Source organism: Eretmochelys imbricata, chromosome 5 (genome assembly GCF_965152235.1).
Source record: "Eretmochelys imbricata isolate rEreImb1 chromosome 5, rEreImb1.hap1, whole genome shotgun sequence".
Taxonomy (NCBI): domain Eukaryota; kingdom Metazoa; phylum Chordata; order Testudines; family Cheloniidae; genus Eretmochelys; species Eretmochelys imbricata.
The window spans coordinates 65,596,107-65,619,162 of record NC_135576.1 but is presented as its reverse complement, the minus strand read 5'-3'; the positions used below and the strand labels follow the sequence as shown (position 1 = coordinate 65,619,162).

The following is a 23,056-nucleotide window of genomic DNA, read 5'->3' as shown; positions in this document are numbered from 1 at the left end:
TCCTGCCTGACAGGTGTGTTGTGAGTATAAATACATTAGACTGTGTAGCGTTCAGATACCTTAGTTAGATCAATAGAAGCTTGGACAGCCTGGTTTCATTATGAAGTTATTTGCATATTTGCCATAACTGTTGATGTTGACCCTTTTAGCCCAGGAGCAACATCTTTGTTGTAAGTCTGTTGACGCGTTAACACATTGTCTGTGCAGGCTCCTTGGTACCAATTCATCCCTAGCATGCTTCAGAACGACAGCCCTCAGCCAGCTCAAAATATTAGCTCCTCCTACTGTCTCCCAGTATCCTGTGCCTTCTGTGGTCTCATTATACTGGGCAGAGGGAGACCAACCAGCCAGACTGGTAAAGTTATTCAGGATGGGACTGCTTCTGATGGACCATGGCAAGTCCAAAAGTTAGAAGCATCTCCATAGCAAAGTTACAAACTACATTTTGTAGGGAACTTTTGCTGTAAGCATCTGCTCCTCCCCATCTCCTTCCCCCTTGCAATGAGCAGGAAGTCATTGACTGAATTAAAGGCAAGGGGCACAGAAGTGGGTGCAGGGAAGCAGAGGGTTCAGTAAGTTAAAGGTTACTATTCAAAATGTTTAACAAAATATTCCAAGTTGTAAAAATAGGACCTTAATAAGAAAGTTAAGAAAATCTGTTACCTTTGGGATTGTTTGGATCACGGTTCAGAATTGCATAACGAGGAAGTAAAATGCCTTCAGCTTTGAGGATGCTATACACTTCTCTCCTAAAAGAAGAGCACAAAAGTTATCCAACCAAAGCGACAAAGTTCGAACCATTTTTACATTTTATAGTTCATGAAACACAAAGCTTACTTTATATAATAACTATCATGGTACTCTGTTCACGTACACAGTGCTTTAAGGGATGTCTATTTAGACAGTTGCACTTCACACCAATGTCACTGAACCAGTGCAAATTGCAATACCAACATTTTTAGCTTGTCACAAGACTGGACCAGCAGAGTACGGAGAGACTTATTCAATGCAAGTGCAATTCCAAATTTGTTGAAATGCTTGTGCATTGTTGCAACTACTGTTGTGTTTGAAATTTTACTTTTTTTTTTTTTTTTAACTATACAAAAGGCTCCAGTGTTTCTATACTATTCATTTGTTAATATTAGCTTTTCATGATGGAAAGAGAAAACGTGGGTCAGATAATATCTTTAATTGGACCAATTTCTGTTGGTGAAAGAGACAAGCTTTTGAGCTACCCAGAACTCTTCTCCAGCTCGTGATGCAGACAGGGAAGATACTTTGGATGACAATGGGGACTCGGAACACTAACATCTGAACAGGCTTTTGCTTTGTATAAGTTTTTTAGATAAAAACTTAGCAAATAAACCACATGAACTCGACAAATAATGTTGTACATAAGTATAAAATAGTATATGAACTGTAATAGCTGACTTTTTGGGACATAGCTAACTTCTCTGTGCATGTCAGTGAGACTCATCTGTTTAATACAGGGGTGGGCAAACTTTTTGGCCCGAGGGCCACATCGGGAAATAGAAATCATATGATGGGCCATCAATGCTCACAAAATTGGGGTTGGAGAGCGAGCTATGGGGTGGGGCTTGGGATGAGGAGTTTGGAGTGTAGGAGAATGCTCTGGGCTGAGACCGAGGGGTTCGGAGGGCTGCAGGGAGATCAGGGCTGGAGCACGGATGCGGGAAGAGGTGCAGGTTCCGGCTGGGGGTGCAGGCTCTGGGGTGGGGCTGAAGATGAGAGGTTTGGGGTGCAGGAGGGTGCTCCAGGCTGGGATCGAGGGATCTGGAGAGCAGGAGGGGGATCAGGGCTGGGACAAGGGGTTGGGGCTCGGGGAGAGACTCAGGGGGTGCAGGCTCCGAGCGGCTCTTACTTCAAGTGGCTCCTGGAAGCAGTGGCATGTCCCTTCTCTGGCTCCTATGCACGGTAGGGCAGATCTGCATGCTGCCTCATCTGCAGGCAGCGCCCCTGCAGCTCCCACTGGAGTACATAGGAGCCAGAGGGGGGCCATGCTGCGGCTTCTGGGAAACACGTGGTCTGGCCCCGACCCTTGCTAATATCTTTCAATGTTTGTCACTAAGTGTCTTGTGCAACGACAAAATGAAATGCTCATGGAATAATACTTTGAGACTGGTTTCAGAGTAACATGTGGCACCTTAGAGACTAACCAATTTATTTGAGCATAAGCTTTCGTGAGCTACAGCTCAATTACACAGAACAAAGTTGAAAGTAAAAAAAATTAAACTCATTTAATTAATTTTAAAAACTCATCAGGATCTCACTGCTTGCTTCACAGACTCAACTGATGTGGGTAAGGGAAGGACAGTAGGGACATACCTAAGCGAGATAACTTGCAATTACTATTTCGACCGCAGTAGTACCCACTATATGCTAAATCTTTCCAAATTGAGAAAGGCACCGCCCTTACTCCATTCTAGATTTACTTTCAGACTGTAAACAATTTGAGGCAGGAGTTGTCATTTACTATATGTTTGTACAGAACCTAGCACTATGAGGTCCTGACCTAGACCAGGTCTCTAAGAGATACCGCAACATAAAGTGATAAATAATTCTAAAGTATTGACCAAAGGAAGTACAGTCCAATACCAGATTACGGTCAACAAGATACACCTATTTATTATTTACTAGTCATTTGTTTTGTAATTTATTGTCTTCTACATGTATGTAAGAACATAAGAATATGTGTGTATATATATATATATATATATATATATATATATATATATATATACACACATATATACACACACACACACACACACTTGAGATACTGTCAAATGTCTACTCTAGAATGATGCACATATTGGTGTTGTCATTGTGATGATTGAGATATTACATATCTCCAGTATTTCAGTCTTAAATACTTATTTTATTTGCTGATTTTCAGCAAAATAGAGCTGAAGTGGTTTATATCTGATTTGTAGTTATTACTTACCTATCTTGTATGCGATACTGCATATTCAAGTCATTGATTACAAACGGATTCCTGAGTTTTGCATAGGCAACTGCTTTGTCCAGTGGAAATCCTAAATAAGGTTTATTAAGGAATATATATTAACTTACTAGTGCCATGTTTAAGTATTTGGCTAAAAAAAACCCAAATTTCAATATTATACATATGACCTGAATGAGTAGAGGTTTTTTTATTTTTGTTTTAATCAGTGTGATCTATAGCTGAATTGACCTAAGCACAAAAGTCAGAGTAGCCTAGTAACCCAGTAAATCAAATTAGACTACCAGAAAACTCTTTTCCTCTGGCTCCTTGCCCTTTTGTTCCAACCATTAGAAAACTATGTTCTACGTCTCCAGTCACTGAATAATTTGGTATTTTGCCAGTATACAGAGGGAAAAGGTAGAGGGATGTGACTATCCAAAATGAAAGTTGTTTATAGAGCAAGATTCCTCAAGAGATGTACAGAAGTATTTCTTTAAGTGAGAATGGTCCTGTGCTTACTGGGCTGAGGTGAACAAGTACATCTGATAGCTTCATAAGTAAATGTTATTTGCAAGGTCAGCCATTAGATTTCAAAAGCCACACCAGACTAGATGATCCCAAACAATTTAATACAGTAATATTTAAATACTGTAATAACGGAAATACTAAAAGCTGGGTTTAAAATATTATAATTGTGATGTTAATATTTTTCAAATACCCCAAACAAAAAGCCCTAGAAACTTGTAATTAGGCTAAACATTCAAATAAAAGAATTTAAAAAAAAAGTCTAAAATGAAGTTAGAGGTTCATGTTACTACTTGAAAAGCTTTACCTTTAGAATGAAAAGAAATGAGACAGTCACATAAAGGCCAGTTTTCTACAGGTTCATTCAAAATGACATCCTCTTCAAATATTACCACTGTGATGTACTTAAACATGGAGAGGCGTTCCAGAATTTCGTTCATTGGTTTGGACTTGGATTTCTTTGCCATGGAACATATCCCAACCACAATCAGCCTTTCTGGTGGCTAACACAAAAAATAAAGTTAAGAGTTAGTGGTTTGGGGTTTTTTTTGTTTGTGGTGGTAGTGAAAGTGATTAAGTATTCCCAGCGTACAATAAGTGCTTTACTAGTCAATTAACAGGGACGTTATATTTCAGTCCAACATTTGTAGATTTTACTTTTAAACCATCATCTAGCAATTTGCAATATTAGATGTTCAGAAAAAACAGTGTTTAACAATTTGCCTTACTATTGTCACGTGAAGAATGACCTGACAAACTGTCAGCAGTACTGGTGTTGCAATAATTCTTTACCAGTTCAGGTGCACTATCGCACACTTATGAATATTGTTATGGGTCCTTTTCTCAGGCACAAATTTGAGAGAATCAAAAACTGAGCAGTGAATGTCAAAACCCAAATGAGATTATGCAGAAGAATCCCTTGGAAATTAATGTAAATAATTTAGACATACCTAGAAGCTCCAAACCTCCTTTTATTTTATTACACACTATTGTTACAAGTAAAGTAGGATTATTGTAACAGATTAGAGAAAAATCTCTAGTTTTCCTGTTTACTTTGTGCATGTCACAACACTTCCTGTATAGACAGTTTCACACTCTCTCTTTATATTGGTTTCTCCTTTTTTCAGTGGATCTTTCAAACAGCAAAAGAGGAAAGCAAATTTTTTAGAGATAAGAAAATGTGACGATTTTAAGTGGATTTATTTAAATGCGTAGTGTACAACTTTTTCTTAATGTATACCACAAATATATGAAAAGCCAATACAGTCCAAGCTATCAAATGCTATTGGATGCTTAGTTTGCATTTCCAAATAGATTTTAACTGTGCAGCCTTATGATTCATTAACAGTTTATTGTGCTTAGCTTATAAGCAAACATGCCCACAATCAATGAAAATGTAGTCTAGTGACCACTTCCTGTAGAAGTCAGAAGTTATGCATCTGCTAGTATTATTTTGAAGCAAAGGCTGAGCTATGAACTGTAGTTTTAAAGAGTTATAGCATAATAATTTAGATGGACTGCAAAGCAAGAACTGCTATATCAGTCAAGCTAAGATGTTAGCAAATACACCAACTGTAACTCCAAGCTCAGAACCTTCTGAAAGACCATCTATTGATGCTTTAAATAAATAAAAATAAAATAAACCTACTTCCTTGTGTGAGTTTCTAGAGACCAGTGTAATAAACAACAGGAGAGTGGAAAGGTGGCTGTCAATTACTGGAAAATGAGGAATAATTGAGGGAATGAAAAAAATCTTACTTATTTTCCATCCACTACCCTACCATGATAATCATGAGTGACCATACGATCACCCAAGTATCAATTTTAGATCACTGCTTTAGAAGCACAGTACAGTACAATGTAAATTAAATTGCAAGATTTCAGAGGCTGAGTACTTGCTTACGGACAAACTTGTAGCACCAGAAAATTGCACATATGTGACCTTGAAGCAACATACAAGGGAAAAAAAATTCAGAATTTTTTTTTTTTAGAGTTTATTAGCATGTGACTTTCTTCATATAACATGATTTCATATTAAAGCTGAAACAAGGACCTTAATCAGTGATTTTCTAAATTCAAGTATTTTTATAAAAATATTTTTTCTCTGGGTTAATATCTTGACTTACCAACAGCAGCCATTAAGACCCCATCTTTTTAAAGTAATCTGAGTAGGTACTTTTATACTACACTGATGAAGACCTAATAAGAGTCCTGTAGCAGCAACAGAAAGTAGCTACAAATATGCTAGTAGGCATACTTATTCTAAGACCATAAAGTCATGTTATTTTTATTGATGCCTTTATTTCTACATGTTGCACAAAGGACTCAGTCCTGCAAGATTCTGAGCTACCTGGCTCCAACTGACCAAAGCACTTAAGCACGTGCTTAACTTTGAATTTAGTAGACTACTCATGATTTAAGTTAAGCATGTGCTCAAATATTTTGCTGGGTTGAGTCTAATGCCTCAGCAACTAACAGAATCAAACTCCTAATGCATATTATGAGCACAGTACCCGTAAATTCTGAGAAGAATATTTCTCTGCGTTCAGTATTTTCAAGTAACGCCATTAACTATACCTTACAAAAAAAAAAAAAAGACACTTTCCTACAGTACTTACAGAATCATACTCTTCATCCTCCTCTTCTGCATGGTCATAGAAATGATCGAAGTTGACAGATCTGGATGAATCCAATAATTCATCTCCATCTTCGCCACCCACAAAGAACCTAGGAGGGTCACTCTCTGTTGCACTAACAGACATCTTTACAAGCACTAAACTGATCTATGTTGAAACTACAGCCACTCCAATAGCTGAGATACTGTGCATATTCTCCGTAGCCAGGGAACATACAAATCCTTTGCAGTTTGTCACTTCTTGCAGTCACTTGTTACTGTGACAAAGTCAGCTGCCAAATGCACTTTAACTGCTATCATCAGTTCATTGAGTTGTTGCTCCAACAAAACCCCATAGGTTAAGTTTCTCTGAGAGGGCAATCTTTTATCCTAAAGGAAAGAACAAACAATTCCTGAAAAAAGTTATGTTTCATGGAACCATTGTTTTATATCACAATTTTCAAACTTATCATCTGGCGCAAAAAATACACAAATGGTCAGGAAAAAGTGCCAAAATAATTAAAAATTCCAAGACAGACTAAAAGTAGTCTTAAATAAATGTGTATTTTAGGGGAAAAGGTTATTTCTGAGATTGATTCACAGTTTAATCATTGATCCACAGGAATCAATCATGAAACAAAGGAAAATATTAGTCAAAAGCAGATTTTTTTTCCATCAGGAAGGGTGGTTGAAAAAGATGAAGTGCAGAAAATATTTTTTACCTCTGCCTTTGTTTGAGAAGTGAACAAAATCCTCTTTAGAAGTTCAGAAATTTAACTCCCATTCTTGACTTCAGCTACTTTTATACTACACAGTTTTCTGATCACATTATGTAACTAACAAAGACAAAAAGAAAGGTGTTCTACAAAATTAGCCAAAAAATTAAAGGGAATCACCATGATTAGAGATTTTAAAGCCAGTTAAGTTCTGCAAATAGACCTACCTTCAAATAAAATTCTGCAGTAGCAGAGAAACAATTATATTTCTACTTGACAGCATGATTTTTTCCAGCCCATTTAAAAAAAAAGATTGCAAAATAAATGCTACTTCTACACTAAATAAACACAAATGTAAACATTTACAATGACTTTCATTTCAGTATCAAAGCGGTTTATAAACATAAAGACTCAATGCTTTTATGATGAAGACATATATTATGCCCATTTAAGCAGAAATCTGAAGCACAGCAAAGTAACTTGGCCAAAACAGTTGACTATAGAACGAAAGAGCCCAGATGATCAATCCCCTGTTGTAATCCGTAACTTCTGGGATCCACACAGACAAAACAAAGAATCACAATTACTTGTAAAGTAAGCAACTGTTCTTTCTCTGAGTCTTTATGTGGATCCCTCTTATGGAGACTAGCTAGCAGTTCCAAATTAACAGGAGGCGGGTCCTGTGTCTTAACTACAGCTAACTAAGAACCGCTCACATCACCAAACCCAGGGTATAATGTTTGATAAAGATGTGGGCTGAGTGCCAAATAGCTGCTCTGCACGTCTCAGATACACAAATATTTTAGGCATGTTAAAGAGGTAGTCTCGGCTGTAGTTGAATGGGCCTCAGTTCCTGATGGAAAGGGCGTTTCTACCAGTTGGTAATAGATTGAAATGCACTGAGCTGAACAATTATCTCTGGGATGAGTTGGCATGACCTTGCACACCCTTCCCCAGTGCCAAAAACAGGGTGATTTCTTGAATGACTTTGTCCTGTCAAAGTAATAAAGAAACAAACTCTGAAAACATATAAAAGTACTTCCTCACAGATTTCAGGGTGCTTTGGAGAAGAAAACAGGAAGTTGATGGTTTAAATGGAAAAAAACCCAAACACACACAAAAAGCCTACACCCAGACATCATCTTATCCCGGGAAAAGTGTCTATATGGGCCTGAATCTCACTAGTGTTTCTGGCTGAGGTGATGGCCACCAGGAAGACTTAAGAGTGAGATGGTGAAGAAAGCACTTAGATAAGAGTTCAAAGGGGAGGTGGCGATAGTCTATAAAGCACTATTGCTGATAGGAGGAAACTTTCTGAACTGTCCCTGTTATCTTAGAGGTCTTCTCCTGGGAACAGGTATACAGACATCCAGGGATCTCAGTGTAGACCAAAAGCCTAATGGGAAGAAACTGTCTCAAGTACAAGTGTACTCCATTTTGCTTATTTTGCCTTATACTCCATTTTGCTAGCTTTGAATTAGCAAGAAGAAATTGTAGCCTTGAATTAGTAAGAAGAAATTGTTCTGAGTTTATTCTTTGCTGATTATGTTAACATTTGCTCTCAGAAGGATAGAAGTTTTATGGCTGTAATTGCCTTATTTACTGTTTGGTGTAAGTGAAGAATGTATGGTGATTAACTGAGAAAGGATGACTGGGCCGGATGGTCAGGAAGGGAGTGGAGGAGTCAAGAGGCACCAACTTTATCATCAATCACCTGGATGGCAGATCGACCACCCTAAAGCAAAGGCATACACCCCAAAGACGAGAAAAGGAGTTGAGCCAAAGGGACAGATAAGAAACAGCTGTGGATCCTCCTAGTAACAACTCAGAATAATACTCAACAGAGCAACGTTGAATACCTCGTCATTGACAGCTCTGGTGTGACACAGCAAGGTCCATAGACTTGTATGGGGACTTATCACTACAAAAGAAGGGCGTATCACCATGGGACTTTGGGTTCGTTCTGCATCAACATCGGAGCTTCGAAAGCGTTTGACAGAGCCCAGCTCCCCCTCCCTCGTGTGCAGTTTCAGCTGGCCACTGGAAACGACTGAGCAACACTAAGGACTGGTAACTATAAGATCCAGCTGCTGAACCTTTAGATGTGCATGCATATGGAAACATATGCTGATTTCAATGCTTAAATTTCATAAACGCAGCCTATTGCTTTATCCCCTTTAAAAAGATTCAATTTGCTTCTTCTAAGCATAACATCAGAGCAGCTCTAGAGTATTTACAATATGCAAGAACTCATCCATGCAGGAGCTCAATAGATCTGGACTTTCAAAGAGGAGATCTTCTTTAGTCATTTGGACTTTTGAGAATCCTTGAGGATTGTAATAAAGATGCCCTTCTCATGGTGATATCTATGGCCATGGAACACCTAGGCCATTTGGAGCCGAGTTCTGGCTACTAATTGTTCCTCTTAAACAATGGCTATCAGGTCAGCCCTAGCCTCCTAGGGGAGCTCAATGAACAGTTATACTCTGTCCCAGGCTAAATAGTCGTATTTAGCAAATAGAGTTTGAGAGTTGATTGTCTGTAGTTGAAGAGATGCCCGAGTGTAGGTCCTTCTACCTAAGAGGTCAAATCTCTAGGGATCTTTGTCCTCAGGAGTGTGGTTTTAGGTGGTCCTGTCTGCTTGGATTTGTCCTGTGCTGCAGATACCACTAGGGAGCTAGGAGTCGGATACAAGTAGAACTACTCAAATACCTTTTGAGTGACTTGGTATCTTTTCTTCTGCTCATTTCACATTGGAAGTAGAGAGGCTGAAGTCTGCCATAGGTCTTTTGCAGGCTTCTATGACTCCATTTATTTGCATTGCCAATCTGTCTGGCAGATTGGAATGGAGAGTGTCAATTTATCTGCTCTCTATCCTTCCCAGTAACTCCTGAAAGAACTTGAAGTCATCAGGAGGTGTTACTGGAGCAGCTGTCACCTCCTCACCCAGAGAGGAGCAAGTTAGATCTTTAGGGTAAGAGGTATCTCCTGTGGACCTCTGAGAATCTTCAACAACTCTCTCCTGTTCCTCAATACAATATGCTTTCAAGGTGCCCCAAGTTAGACTGTATGTACCCCTTATACCTTGACTGACAAATAGGCATTCTGTTTTACAGTTTAATCTGTAAATAGCTGTACTAGTGAAAAATTGTGGTTTTGCAGAAGATACCTAGCAATGGTAAAATTCCTTTAAAGGGAACGTCAACAGAATGCACATCATGTTCATACTTCCTGCTTTAAGTTACAAGCCTTGGCACTTCCTGTTTATGCTCTCCATAGTTCACTTCTTGACCATGCATAGCAGCAGCATACCAAACTATTTTGCACCTAAACATGTACCAGGAACAACACAGCAAACTAATAAATCAAAACCAGAAATAAAATATATACGCAAACTTAATCCTACCCAAACTAGGGATGTGTGTACTAGTGATATAGACCTTCAAACATTCAGCAATAAAACAGCCAAATCAAACCTCTGAGTTTTTTACTTCAGTGAAGCGCCATAGGAGTTTTGGAATACAATGCCACCTCCCTCTTCTCCAGATGTACTCCCAAATAGGAATTATAATCCAATGTAAAACCAAATCTTCCTGATTCAAATCCACTTCCCTTCAGCAGTTTTCCCTATTCCCAGAAACCTCCACAGGAATTCAACTTGGGATTTACCATATTCACCTACATAAAAGTTAGTATTTCAGCAACTGCCAGAAACAAAGCAGCTGCACCATTAGTAGTAAAGGTGCATGTGCTCGTGTGGAAATGACTCTGGATTTTACTGCTCTTATGAAACCCTGATTAAACCTAACACATAAGGTCCTATACAAAAAGATAAGTACTGTTGCATCTGTGCCATTACTGTTGGTTGCGGAGATGGGGTACTAATTTTGCTAGTATGGACACACAGGAAAGTAACGCAACATTACCTCTACTGCATTCTACAGGGGGTTAACCATCACTTTTAAAAAAAATTAAAAATTACAGTATATATGTCCTTTTGTTCTCTCTCATGAAGGCTGTATCATATTCCTAGTAATGGCTAAGCATTGTTGGTAAAGTATGTTACCTACACAAATACTTCCTAAATCAAAAATTACACCATTATTGTCAAAACGTAATCTCACATTTTGGAATTAAAACTTCTGACTTTTACAAAAGTCATATACCCTTAATAATTAGGGGAATTTGATTTAGTTTGCTTTTAAAAGCAGGTACCCATCATCTGGTTTCAGTTCTAATCAGAGGGAAGTTGGTCAGACTTAAGAGTTTCCTTCAGTTCTCTCCCATTCAAATTCCGCAGAAAAAAAGAGACATACAACTCGAGTGGTCAGGAACTAAAGCAGAGACTGCAACTCTATGTAGCAATTCAGGGATCTATCCAAATTCTGAAGACTGAAATTCACCTGTTGCTATTTACAGGTCATTTCAGCCTAAATTATCCATGCAGGGGAGAACAACAGAACAGTATTGATGGCAAGTATGTTATTTAGATACCCTCTGTAAGTTGTCAAAAATTGTATTCAAAATGCATACTATTCACTGGGACAACTATGCCATTGTCAAGAACCAAGTGTTAGAAATATTTCACACTTACTGTCAGATATGTTCTGTGGTCTGAAAAAAGCCAGCTTCACAGTGTAATAAAGCACATATACAGAGCACATCAGATTCATAGTGCAGTAACTTATTGATAACACAATTAAAACAAGGGTAGACACACTGACCAAACCCAGGCATTTGACAGCATTTAAAAGCAGTCAGTATTATACAACTATAAGTTTTTGCCTTTGGAACTTTATTTACTCCTCTATTCAGAAAGAGGCTGACAATTATGTTTGCTTAAGCTTATGTTTCCAAAAGCTTCTTAAACGCCTGAAAATAAAAGGTTTCTCCTTACCACTTCACTTTCCTCATCTGCCACATGCAATGATTTCTTTCCCACTGCTATGAATGGAGTTTTATTTGACTAAAAATTCTAGTTTTGCAACATAGTTGATGATGTAACAGAAGACTAAAGATAAGGTTTGTTAGGTTGCTGCTGATGGGGAGCCAAATGAGGGAGCCGAGCAGTACAATATGTAGAGCTTGGATAAAGCCATGACTTCGTTCTCAGGAGGACTGTACTCCATAGGGAAGCTTCAACTAGAACAACTCAGGATAAGGCTCTCAGGTTTAAGGGACTATTTTAAGTGCCAGAATTACGGATGCGGAACCTCTTACTATAGGGGATAAAACCAAAGGCAGATTGAAATGCAAGAATTACACCTTTAATAAGGCCTACCCCCCAGTAAAAGCATCTTCTCAAATCCACACAATCAGAAAAATTTGCAAGGGGAGGAAGGCAGGCAAGATGGAAAGAGGGACAAAACAGAGTGAACAAAAATGGTTATGAAAATATTACCATCCAGGGCATATTCAGTGCTTTACTTGTTGTAAAGTTCCATATATCTTACATGGTAATAAGACACATTAGAAACACAGAAAGTGGTGTACATTCCCCACCAGTTTACCACAATTTTAAGAATAAATCTGACATTTTAAGATCTCTGATCCATTTCAAGGAATTAAATACTGATTGTGCCACTTTGATATTAATCTTCCCGTAACAACATTACAAAAATGTTTAATACACTAAAATAGTGCCCGAGATGTGTCAAACATCTGCCAGACATTAATTACATGGATAGGATCTTTTAAAAGAACTAAAAAATGTCTATCCTACTACTAACCCCTGTCGTAAATATAAAGGGAAGGGTAACCACCTTTCTGTATACAATGCTATAAAATCCTCTTACCTGTAAAGGGTTAAGAAGTTCAAGTAACCTAGCTGGCACCTGACCAATAAGGGGCCAAGATACTTTCAAATCTGCGGGGCTGGGGCTTTGTCTGTCTGTCTGTGTGATGCCTCTGCCCAGGGACAGATCAAGAAAGCAAGCAATTCAACTCCTGTAGAGTTAGTAAGTAATCTAGCTAGAAAATGCATTAGATTTTGCTTTTGTTTTGACTTGTGAAATTCGCTGTGCTGGAGGGAATGTGTATTCCTGTTTTTGTGTCTTTTTGTAACTTAAAGTTTTGCCTAGAGGGATTCTCCGTGTTTTGAATCGGACTGCCTGTAAGATTATCTTCCATTCTCATTTCACAGAGGTGCTTCTTTTACCTTTTTTCTTTCTAATCAAGTTCTGTTTCTTTTAAGAGCCTGACTGATTTCTCTATGATCCACAGACCCAGGGGTTTGGGTCTGTGATCACTTTGTAGCCAATTGGTTAGGATATTATTCTAAAGCCTCCCCAGGAAAGAAAGTGTAAGACTTGGGGGAAACAGGAACTTCAAGTGGTCCTTTCCCTGATTCTTTGTTAAATCACTTGGTGGTGGCAGCGTACCCCCCAAGGGGAAAAAAGTTTGTGCCTTGGGGAAGTTTTACCCTAAGCTGGTAGAAATAAGCTTTCATGTGGGTCCCCACATCTGTACCCTAGAGTTCAGAGTGGGGAGGAAACCCTGACAACCCCCTCCAGCCATGCAGACGTATTTTAGGAATTTCTGATATGCAGTTTTGATGAAAAAAAGGAATTTTCAACACAGAATTAGTTAACTTAGAAAAATTTACTACAGCATACAAAAAAGAATTAAATGAGTTTAATCCAGTAAATGAGATCCAATAAGTATTATAAAAAAGTGATAGAAAATTCACACAAAAATCTACGAATAGCCAAGAAATTATGGGTCAAGAACCCCCAAATCAAGAATCTTCAACTCTCATTGGTAGATACGAACTTTTCAAAGGCAAATTTAAAAAGTTCATTCCCATCTTCCATAGATAGTAAAATAGCAGCTCTTTGCTTAATGCTACAGAAATAATCACAACCAATAAAACACTGTGTGAGCACAACATGTTTAAAGTTGACAAACTTCTCTAAAATTTTTCTTTTTACATCTCACACACACTAGTTGAGGAATTAAATTAATATGCAACTGAAGTCAACAAGTTGACTATAAAGAGCTTGTTTCCAAGAGCCTGTGGGCCACAACCGAACAAACAAAATACCTAGTAAAGCCTGTGCTGTTTCTTCTCAACCTGATGTCAAAGACGACTTGTTGTTACACAGTTTGATGCAACAATCCACACTGAGCTGTGGATTATTTCACAATGCCATTAACAGAGGGAAACCTGTATATTAGGAAGAACTCTAATCAGAAGTTAACGCTTTCATTCCTTAAAGCCATTTTTCCCCCAGTCATTTAGAAACAAGGGTCTATGCTGGACACTGATTGTGGATATTCTGATTTTTTCAAAACCATTCTGTTTACAGAGTATTGCAACTATTACTTTTTGTATGGTGCTTAAGGAAAAAAAAGTAAAGAGCTATGTAAGAGCAAGGACGGGGGAAATCACAGAAGCACCATATTGAAACAGACAAGCCTAGTCAGTTTAAATCTAATTTCCTGTTGGGCCCTGGGGAAATATTCTGAATAAAAAGTGATGTCAACGTCCCCTTCCCCACTTGTATTTGACTGAAGCAGAGAGGACCCAAACTACAGAGAATGAAAAGGGTGAGAATACAAGCCAAAAAATTTCCCACAACAATTTGATACGGAAATAGGAATGTGAAAAAGCAAAGTATGTGAATTAAAGTCTTTCAGCTACTAAACTAGATGTATCCAATTTAAAATAAATATGCTTGTATTAGTGCTGTATTTCATCAGCAGACTGGTGCTTGTAATGTAATCTCCTCAGTGCCCTCCCAATGAATGCTACATTCTAATTCTCAATCAGAAAGGAGAGGTACAGAATGATATTCACGGCCAACACTATAGAGAGAAATGCTACAAATGAGCAACTCATCTGAACAACGTACAGAATCTAAATATACTCCAATAAGAAACAGCAAAATTCTATTTAACCTTAAGTTAAACACACACCTGAGATGAGAATGTTACACAAAACCTGTAGCTACACTTGAGTACCAGCAGGCTGTTTCTGGACTGGAGTATCATACTGCTTCCTTAAATCTTCTCAGCAAAATTTTACAATTTAAACATATAATATGGCTTTCCTCTATCAAACTTCACTGTGACAGTGCACCCCATATTCTTCACAGTGACATTATGATATAATCATGGCATAATTATGATGAATTTTATACAAGACAGGTCATGTGAGAGGTCATTGGAAAAGTTATGATTTGCTGAATATGACTATCCTATTTGTATGCATGTACCGTTTTTGTATCTAAAGTTAAGAATATTGAAAAAGTATCTGTATTTGAGCCGTGCTTATTCTGAGTGACACCCACAACTAGCCTTTCTGGTACAACAGTGAAGCAGCCAGACAGTGCTGATGGCCCATCAGCAAAGACAATGGACCATGGAAGAACTTAACCTTCCTGTGAACGCTTTGGCCATCCTGTAAGCAATGGCTGCTATAACACTGCAAGGGCATGTGACCAGACAACATGTCTCTGGACTCTATCTTGGGATGTCAGTATTTTTCCACAAACCGGTCTGGGAACCAAGTTTTGAAACAAAGGGTTCCCGCCATATGCTAAAGCTATATAAGGCAGGGAGTGACATCATTTGCTGTTCTCCACCCAAGAAGACTCCTGGAAACACCCGAGGAACAAAGACTGAACCAGGGGAAGTGCTGGACCCAGGCTAAAGGGATTTCTAGCCTGTATGTGAAAGACCTGGGATTCCAAGCTGTAAAGCCAATGCAGCTTGTCCCTTAAGAATCTGCAGCCTGCTTATATCATCAGCCAGGGTGAGAATTTGCTAATTTATACTCTATCTTTCTAGTATTTTAGGCTTAAGTTTGCGTTTTTGTCTATTTGCTAGGTAATCTGCTTTGATCTCTTTGTTATCACATATAATCACTTAAAATCTATCTTTTATAGTTAATAAACTTGTTTTTGCTTTATCTAAACCAGTGAGTTGGAGTAAAGTACATGGGAAATCCTAGCTCAAAGGGCAAAAGTTGTTGTATTTCCTCTCCACATTGAGGCGGTGGTGAACTGGATAATAAATTGATACTGGTTGGGGTTTGGACCAGGACTGGACAGTACCGCTCTGGGGTCCTAGGCTGGGAAGCTGGTGGTTATTTTGGCTGTAGCCTCTCTATTGTTGGTTCACATGCAGTGGCTGGTCAGAGAGCCTGCATGTAACTGCAGCTGGGTGTGTCCCCACCTAAGTGTATGCTCGTGGAAGTGTAAAACCGGGAGCGTGTCTGCAGCTTGTCACAGCAGCACAGTGAGAGAGGCCAGTGGGTCAGAGGGCTCAGTGGTTCCCCAGTTTTAGGTGGCACCCCGCAGGGAACCTGTCACATTCATATAACAAATATTTGTTTTTCCAGGGCATGACAGGCATAACTGAACTGTACGGAAACACGAGTTACCAATACACCAAATCTGCCAAGCCCTGCTAGTTTATGGAGCTGCTTTACCTCTTTAATCAAGAAGTACAGTGCAATATTCATCAGATCCCCTCTTAAGATAGGGGGAAACACTAAGCCAAACAGATGTTTCTGTTATCCCAAGATCTCTTTCACTTATCAACACTCAGCCATGACACACCTTGGCGAAGTAGATTTAAGAAAAATACATATAAATTTTTAAAGCACCAAAACATTGTAAAAAGATATCCTCATATTTGAAGCCAAGAAACTGTGGAAATAAACTTTACTGTCCCCTAATATTCCCATTCCCTAAATTAAATACAAAACCAGACCACTCTATGTTTCAGCAATCATCATACTGGCATCTACAGCCAAGAGGAGAGGAGCCAAAGGTTCAAGATGCATGTCATAACTTAGCACTTTCACATCCCTTTTCATTTAGAATGAGAGTAGTAGTATTCATAATAATCTTACCATCATTTCAGATAGGAAAATTGAGGTGCAGAGAGGTTAAGTGAAACATTCTAGATAACAATGAATCAGCAACTATTGCAGTAACAGAACTCTGGACTCAGAACCGCACCAAGCGGCGTGGACCATGGTTCTCTCCCACACTCCACAAAGCTTGCTTCTGGAAAACAGAGCTTTTGGAGTCACTATGGGGGGGATGGAGATAGATACACTAGGATTTCTACTCTCTATTAGAAAGACAACTGGTAGCTCTCACTATAGTTTTGTTTTTTATTTTTCCTAAAATATTTAGTTTTGGAGCTGAAGTTTTCCATGTTTGGTCTCTTCCCAGTGGTAACATATTTTGGAAGCTTTAAGCAAAATCCTTCCAGTGATTTAGGAGGCAATCTGAGTAAATAATCATTAAATACAAATAGCTTATTCTGTGTTTGTAAAAGAAAATATTTGGTTACTATATGGCTGCACACCGAAAAAACCTCAAAGTGGAGGAATGCAAAAATAAGGTTCCATCAGCAACAATCGTCTGGTTCACAGCCCTACTGTATTAAGTGCTGCACAAACACAGGAAGACAGTTTTGAAGACAAAGACTTTCAAATTAGATTTTGTCTTGCTTACAAACGTGTAAAATGAAGGAAGTGGGAAGTAACAGCAAAAAGATCACACTATTACACAACCTGATTGTTCAAAAATCCTTAGAATGCCTCTTTCACCTTTTATAAATGAAAATCAGCTATCCCCATCTGTGGCTCAACCTAGTCATCAGCATTTGGCTTATTAATTACAGGTGTCACAGCAGAAGTGGATCTTGAGGAGAAATGTCAAGTCGGATTAGAAATTAGCTCAAGGAGAGCATTCTATGTATATCGTAGAAACCAAAGAGACCTGAGAGAAACGTGCGCTCAAGTTGGCAGAACAGATCGAAAGGGTATTATAAGACACCAAAGTAAATAAAAATACTGTGCTTCCCTGTTTATGCCTATTTTAAAATACAGTAGAACCTCAGAGTTATGAACTGACCAGTCAACCACAGACTTCATTTGGAACTGGAAGTACACAATTAGGCAGCAGCAGAGACATAAAATAAAATAGCAAATACAATACAGTACCATGTTAAATATAATCTACTAAATAAATAAAGGGAAAATTTAAATAAAGATTTGACAAGGTAGGAAATAGTTTTGTGCTGGTTTCATTTATATTAAGATGCATAAAAGCAGCATTTTTCTTCTGCATAGCAAAGTTTCAAAGCTATATTAAATCAATATTCAGTTGTAAACTTTTGAAAGAATCACCATAATGTTTTGTTCAGAGTTAGGAATATTTCAGGTTACAAACAACCTCTATTCCTGAGGTATTCATAACTCTGAGGTACTCCACAAAAAAGCCATGATAGTGAATACCACTCAAATTTAGGAAGAGATTACTTATGTGCACTGTGTAAACATTGTGTACACTATGGTTAGAGCCCTGCAAATCCGCAGATCCCCGCTTTATATCTGCAGATATCCGCAGATCATCTTTGCAGATTGCTGATGTATGCGGATCCAAATTTTGTACCAGCGCAGGGCTCTAATGATGGTACATGCACCTGTTTAGACTTATCTGCTACAATCAATCCTTCTTTCAGGCATTCCGTCCCCCTCCAATGAGGCAGTTTCATATTATGCAAAAATAGGCAAGATATTAACTCTACTCTTCATGCAGAAATGTTTCTAAAGAAAAAATAAGATGTGGATTTTTTGGTGCCAGTACTTTATGACTGAAAGGAGTGAACACTATGCATTAACTAGTTCAAAAACAATCCTGACCCAAGTCATTTAATGGGTGGAAAGGCTGCTAATCACTGCTATGTGGCGAAAAAACTATTTTCATGGAGTACATACCATGGTGCCATGGCAGCCTTAGGATCCAAAAAGAAATCTGGTCAAGATACAAAAATATTAGCAGCTGTGCTGCCAAACACTACAATGAGCTGATGTCTGGCACAAATTGCAGATATCTAAACCATATTCATAATGCAGATACTCTTCACATTCATTAACCTCTAAATATACTTATAAGCTCAATCTGTCCAACATATCACACACACCAGCCATCAAGGAAAGTTATGCCCACTACAAGTTTGGACTTTTAAAAACAAATCACTGCTTTTAAATTAAGTGTATAAAAGACCCCTTTTCAAAAAGCAGAAAACAATTTTTCATAGCACCATAAACACAGACAGCTGAACTAGTTATTTTCAAATGTCAAAAATTCACATTGAAATGAGACAAAGACTGAAAAGTGTCAAGGTTAAAAAGGCATGAAAACAGAGCCTTAAAAGTTCACGTGCCCTGATCCATCATATGATTCCACTGATATGAGAAATGATATGAAGCGCTATGCCATTGAGTGTAAAATAAATATTTCACGTGACAGATTCAGAAGTTCAACATGGAAAAAACGTATAACTTGATCCGGCCCCATCTTCCTGGCAATAATATATTTTAGGGCTGTCAATTAATTGCAGTTAACTCACGTGATTAACTAAAAAAAATTAATCACGATTTAAAAAATTAATTGCAATTAACTGCAGTTTTAATTGCACTGTTAAGCAATAGAATACCAATTGAAATTAGCTATTTTGGATGTTTTTCTACATTTTCAAATATATTGATTTAAATTACAACACACAATACAAAGTGTATAGTGCTCACTTTGATTATTTTTATTACAAATATTTGCACTGTGAAAAGAGAAACAAATAGTATTTTTCAATTCACCTCTTACAAGTACCATAATGCAATCTCTTTATCATGAAAGTGTAACTTACAAATGTAGACTTTGCTTGTTACATAACTGCACTCAAAACCAAAACAATGTAAAACTTTACAGCCTACAAGTCCACTCAGTCCTACTTCTTGTTCAGCCAACTGCTAAGACAAACACATTTGTTTACGTTTACGGGAGATACTGATAACTGCTTCTTATTTACGTCACCTGAAAGTGAGAACAGGCGTGCACATGGCACTTCTGTAGCTGGCACGGCAAGGTATTTATGTGCCAGATATGCTAAACTTTCGTATGCCCCTTCATTCTTTGGCTACCATTCCAGAAAACATGCTTCCATGCTGACGACACTCATTAAAAAAATAAATGCGTTAATTACATTTTCACTGAACTCCTTGAGGGAGAATAGTAGGTCTCCTGCTCTGTTTTACCCACATTCTGCCATATATTTCATATTATAGAAGTCTCGGATGATGACCCAGCATGCTGTGAATTTTAAGAACACTTTCACTGCAGATTTGACAAAACGCAAAGAAGGTAACAATGCAAGATTTCTAAAGATAGCTACATCACTCGATCCAAGGTTTAAGAATCGGAAGAGCCTTCCAAAGTCTGAAAGGGACGAAGTGTGGCGCATGCTTTCAAAAGTCTTAAAAGAGCAAGACTCCAATGTTGAAACTACAGAACCCAAACCATTAAAAAAGAAAATCAACCTTCTGCTGGTGGCATCTGACTCACAAGATGAAAGTGAACATGCATCGGTCTGCACTGCTTTGGATAATTTTTGAGCAGAACCCGTCACAAGCATGGACTCATGTTCTCTGGAATGGTGGTTAGAGATGAAGGGACATATGAATCTTTAGCGCTTCTAGCATATAAATAACATGCAACACCGGCTACAACAGTGCCATGCAAATGTCTGTTCTAACTCTCAGGTGACATTGTAAACAAGAAGTGGGCAGCATCATCTCTAGCAAATGAAAACACATTTGTTTGTCTAAGTGACTGGCTGAACAAGAAATAGGACTGAGTGGACACGGAGGCTCTAAAGTTTGACATTGTTTTGCTTTTGAATGCAGCTATTTTTTGTACATAATTCTACATTTGTAAGTTCAACTTTAATGATAGAGATTACATTACAGTACTTGTATGAGGTGAACTGAAAAATACTATTTCTTTTGTTTTTTACAGTGCACATAAATATTTGTAATAAAAATAAAGTGAGCACTGTACACTTTATATTTGTGTTGTAACTGAAATCAACATATTTGAAAATGTAGAAAACATCCAAAAATATTTAAATAAAAAGCATTCTATGAACAGTGTGATTAATCAAATGATTAATTTTTTTAATCACGTAATTGAGATTATTTTTTTTAAATTGCTTGACAGCCCTAATATATTTCTATTGTTTTGTCCAGCCTAATTTACATTACTTCACTTTGTAAACAATTTCAGTTTGAGAAAGGTCAAAGTTTTTCCTAAATTTATCCGAGATTTCCCCTTAATTTTGTCTCCACGCAGAAGTATACCCCATCTTGTATTACTATAAATAATTCTTCTTCATCTTTTGTTTTTACATCCTTCAAAACCCTCAGACTTAGCGACTCCTAAGCTATTATTCAAGCCTTGCTTAGCTCTTTTATTCTTTCTGCAAATCAATCTCTATAACCCCAATATCTTCCATTGATATTCTCTAAATCTGTTCCTCTTTGTGAGCTTCTTTTTAATAATATGGCGCCCAAAACCCAAAATACCATGAGGTATGATTACCCCCAGGACTATCATTGCCTCCTTGTTCCATGTTTCTCTGTACGCATTCAAAAGGTGCATTGGCCTGTTTGTTACCATATCACATTGCAAACTGATCTCAGTACAGCTCCATATAAATTCATTTATACAATACTGTTCTGAAACAGGGTTCCAGCTGGTTGCTGCAAAACCTGGACAGTTATCTTTGAGCACCTCTCCAATGCAGCAAAGATGAAAGTTCCATGGATAATTCTCTCCAAGGTCTGGTATACATCACTCAGGGCTGGGAAAACAGTCTCACAGGGCAAAAATTTAGGACAACCTCACCCCAACTTTAGATGCAGCCAGGTGGACTGTTGACCTAGCTACCGTCTGTTAGAGCGTTAGATTATCTACTTCACTTGAAAAATCCCTTCTGGCAACATAGGAGTGTCTACACTACGGTGGTACAACTGCAGTGCCATGGCTGTGACCCTGTAGCATAGACATACCTGGAGTCAGCTGACCAAGCAGGTGAGAGCGGGACATCAAGCCTAATTATTATGCCTATTATGTTTGAAAGGAAATATGTTTAATATGCTAGATGATAGAATATGTTTGGGAAATGCTGAAGTGTCCTGAAAAGCCAATGGAAATTCGGGTTTCAGAGTAACAGCCGTGTTAGTCTGTATTCGCAAAAAGAAACGGAATACTTGTGGCACCTTAGAGACTAACCAATTTATTTGAGCATAAGTTTTCCTGAGCTACAGCTCACTTCGGTTTCTTTGCAATAACACATTAGGATTGTATCCAAGTTATCTGATTGCATACTTGGAGAAAATCACCTGGTGGCCCAAGAATCTTTATTAATCTAATTTTATTTCTTATAAGTTCAACTAAGATTTTGTAAACACATTCATGCAATAGTCTTTAAAGGGTTTCAGTCTGTAAATCTGTGCATCACTCTAGTGTATTATCATTCCACTGTTCTCAGGCTGACTCTACAATTAAGGAATAAGGAGCGTGACATCTTGTGAGTGATCATGTTTACGGAACAAAGCCCAGGGTCACCCACCTCAAACACGCGGTTACCGATTCAGGGGAGTTTCGTGAAAGTAAGAGTTCGCTTTCTCCTCCAGAAGTAACCTCTAGCTCCCTGGTTAAGATCAGCGCTTGGTCCCTAGGAAGCAGCCCTAGTGCTGCCTTTCACCACGGTGTCTGTTCATGCTACACACGCTAAGCCGCACCGGGAGGGGGGGCGGGGGGAAGGGCGGGGAGACCGAGCAGACCAGCGACACTGGGCACCTCCTGTGCCCCCACAGCCCTGGGGAGGAAAGGCGCTGCTGGGGCTGGGCAGTGGGGAAACGGCCATCTAGAGCGGGGCCCAGGTGCCTGCCCCGGGGATCGCTGCTCGGGCGCTCCCCGGCTGCGCGGCAGCACGAAGAAGCGGGAAGCGCCTAGGGTGGCGCCGGCCACACGCGGATTTAAACGGCCCCGAGCGGCCCTGGGACTCAACGACCCCCGCCCGGAGCCCGAGGGCAGGCACCCGACGCCGCGGAGATGGGCACGGACACGAGGAGCGACCCTGCCCCCCGCCAGCTCCCTCGGCGGGGACCGGCCTGGCCGCGGACACACAGCAGCCCCTTCCCCAGCGGGCTCCAGCTCCCCGCGGGCCCGGGAGTGCGGAGCTGTAGCGACCTTCGCCCCACGGGGCTACACCCCGCTGGAGAAAGCGGGACCTCGCCGCGCCCCTAGGCCGGGACCCACCCCAGCTCCGCGCGACGGGGTCTCCTCACTTACCCACGCCGGCTTAGGTGCCGGCGGCAGCGCGCCGCCCGAGCCCATTGAGGAACGAACAGCAGCCGTCCCGCCCTGCCCC

The 23,056-nt window shown here is 39.2% G+C and overlaps 1 protein-coding gene across 10 annotated transcripts in view; it reads right to left on the bottom strand.

The window, feature by feature from the left end:
* PPIP5K2 (diphosphoinositol pentakisphosphate kinase 2) overlaps nt 1–23,034 on the bottom strand; it is a 95,671-nt gene extending 72,637 nt beyond the window's left edge. For 8 of the 10 annotated variants that reach the window (XR_013346167.1, XR_013346168.1, XM_077817262.1 and 5 more), the window contains exons 1-6: nt 7,048–7,286; nt 6,827–6,940; nt 6,109–6,494; nt 3,798–3,993; nt 2,966–3,056; nt 664–749 (exon numbers count right to left, since the gene is read on the bottom strand). Coding sequence is in view for 8 of the 10 variants with exons in the window: in XM_077817262.1 (XP_077673388.1) it covers nt 664–749; nt 2,966–3,056; nt 3,798–3,993; nt 6,109–6,252 (517 nt within the window). In the remaining 2 variants the exon portion in view is untranslated. Of the gene's footprint in view, nt 1–663; nt 750–2,965; nt 3,057–3,797; nt 3,994–6,108; nt 6,495–6,826; nt 6,941–7,047; nt 7,287–22,977 lie in introns of those variants that run through there. The other 2 variants (XM_077817263.1, XM_077817264.1) reach the window with 2 other exon arrangements.
* Nucleotides 23,035–23,056: the final 22 nt, after the last annotated feature.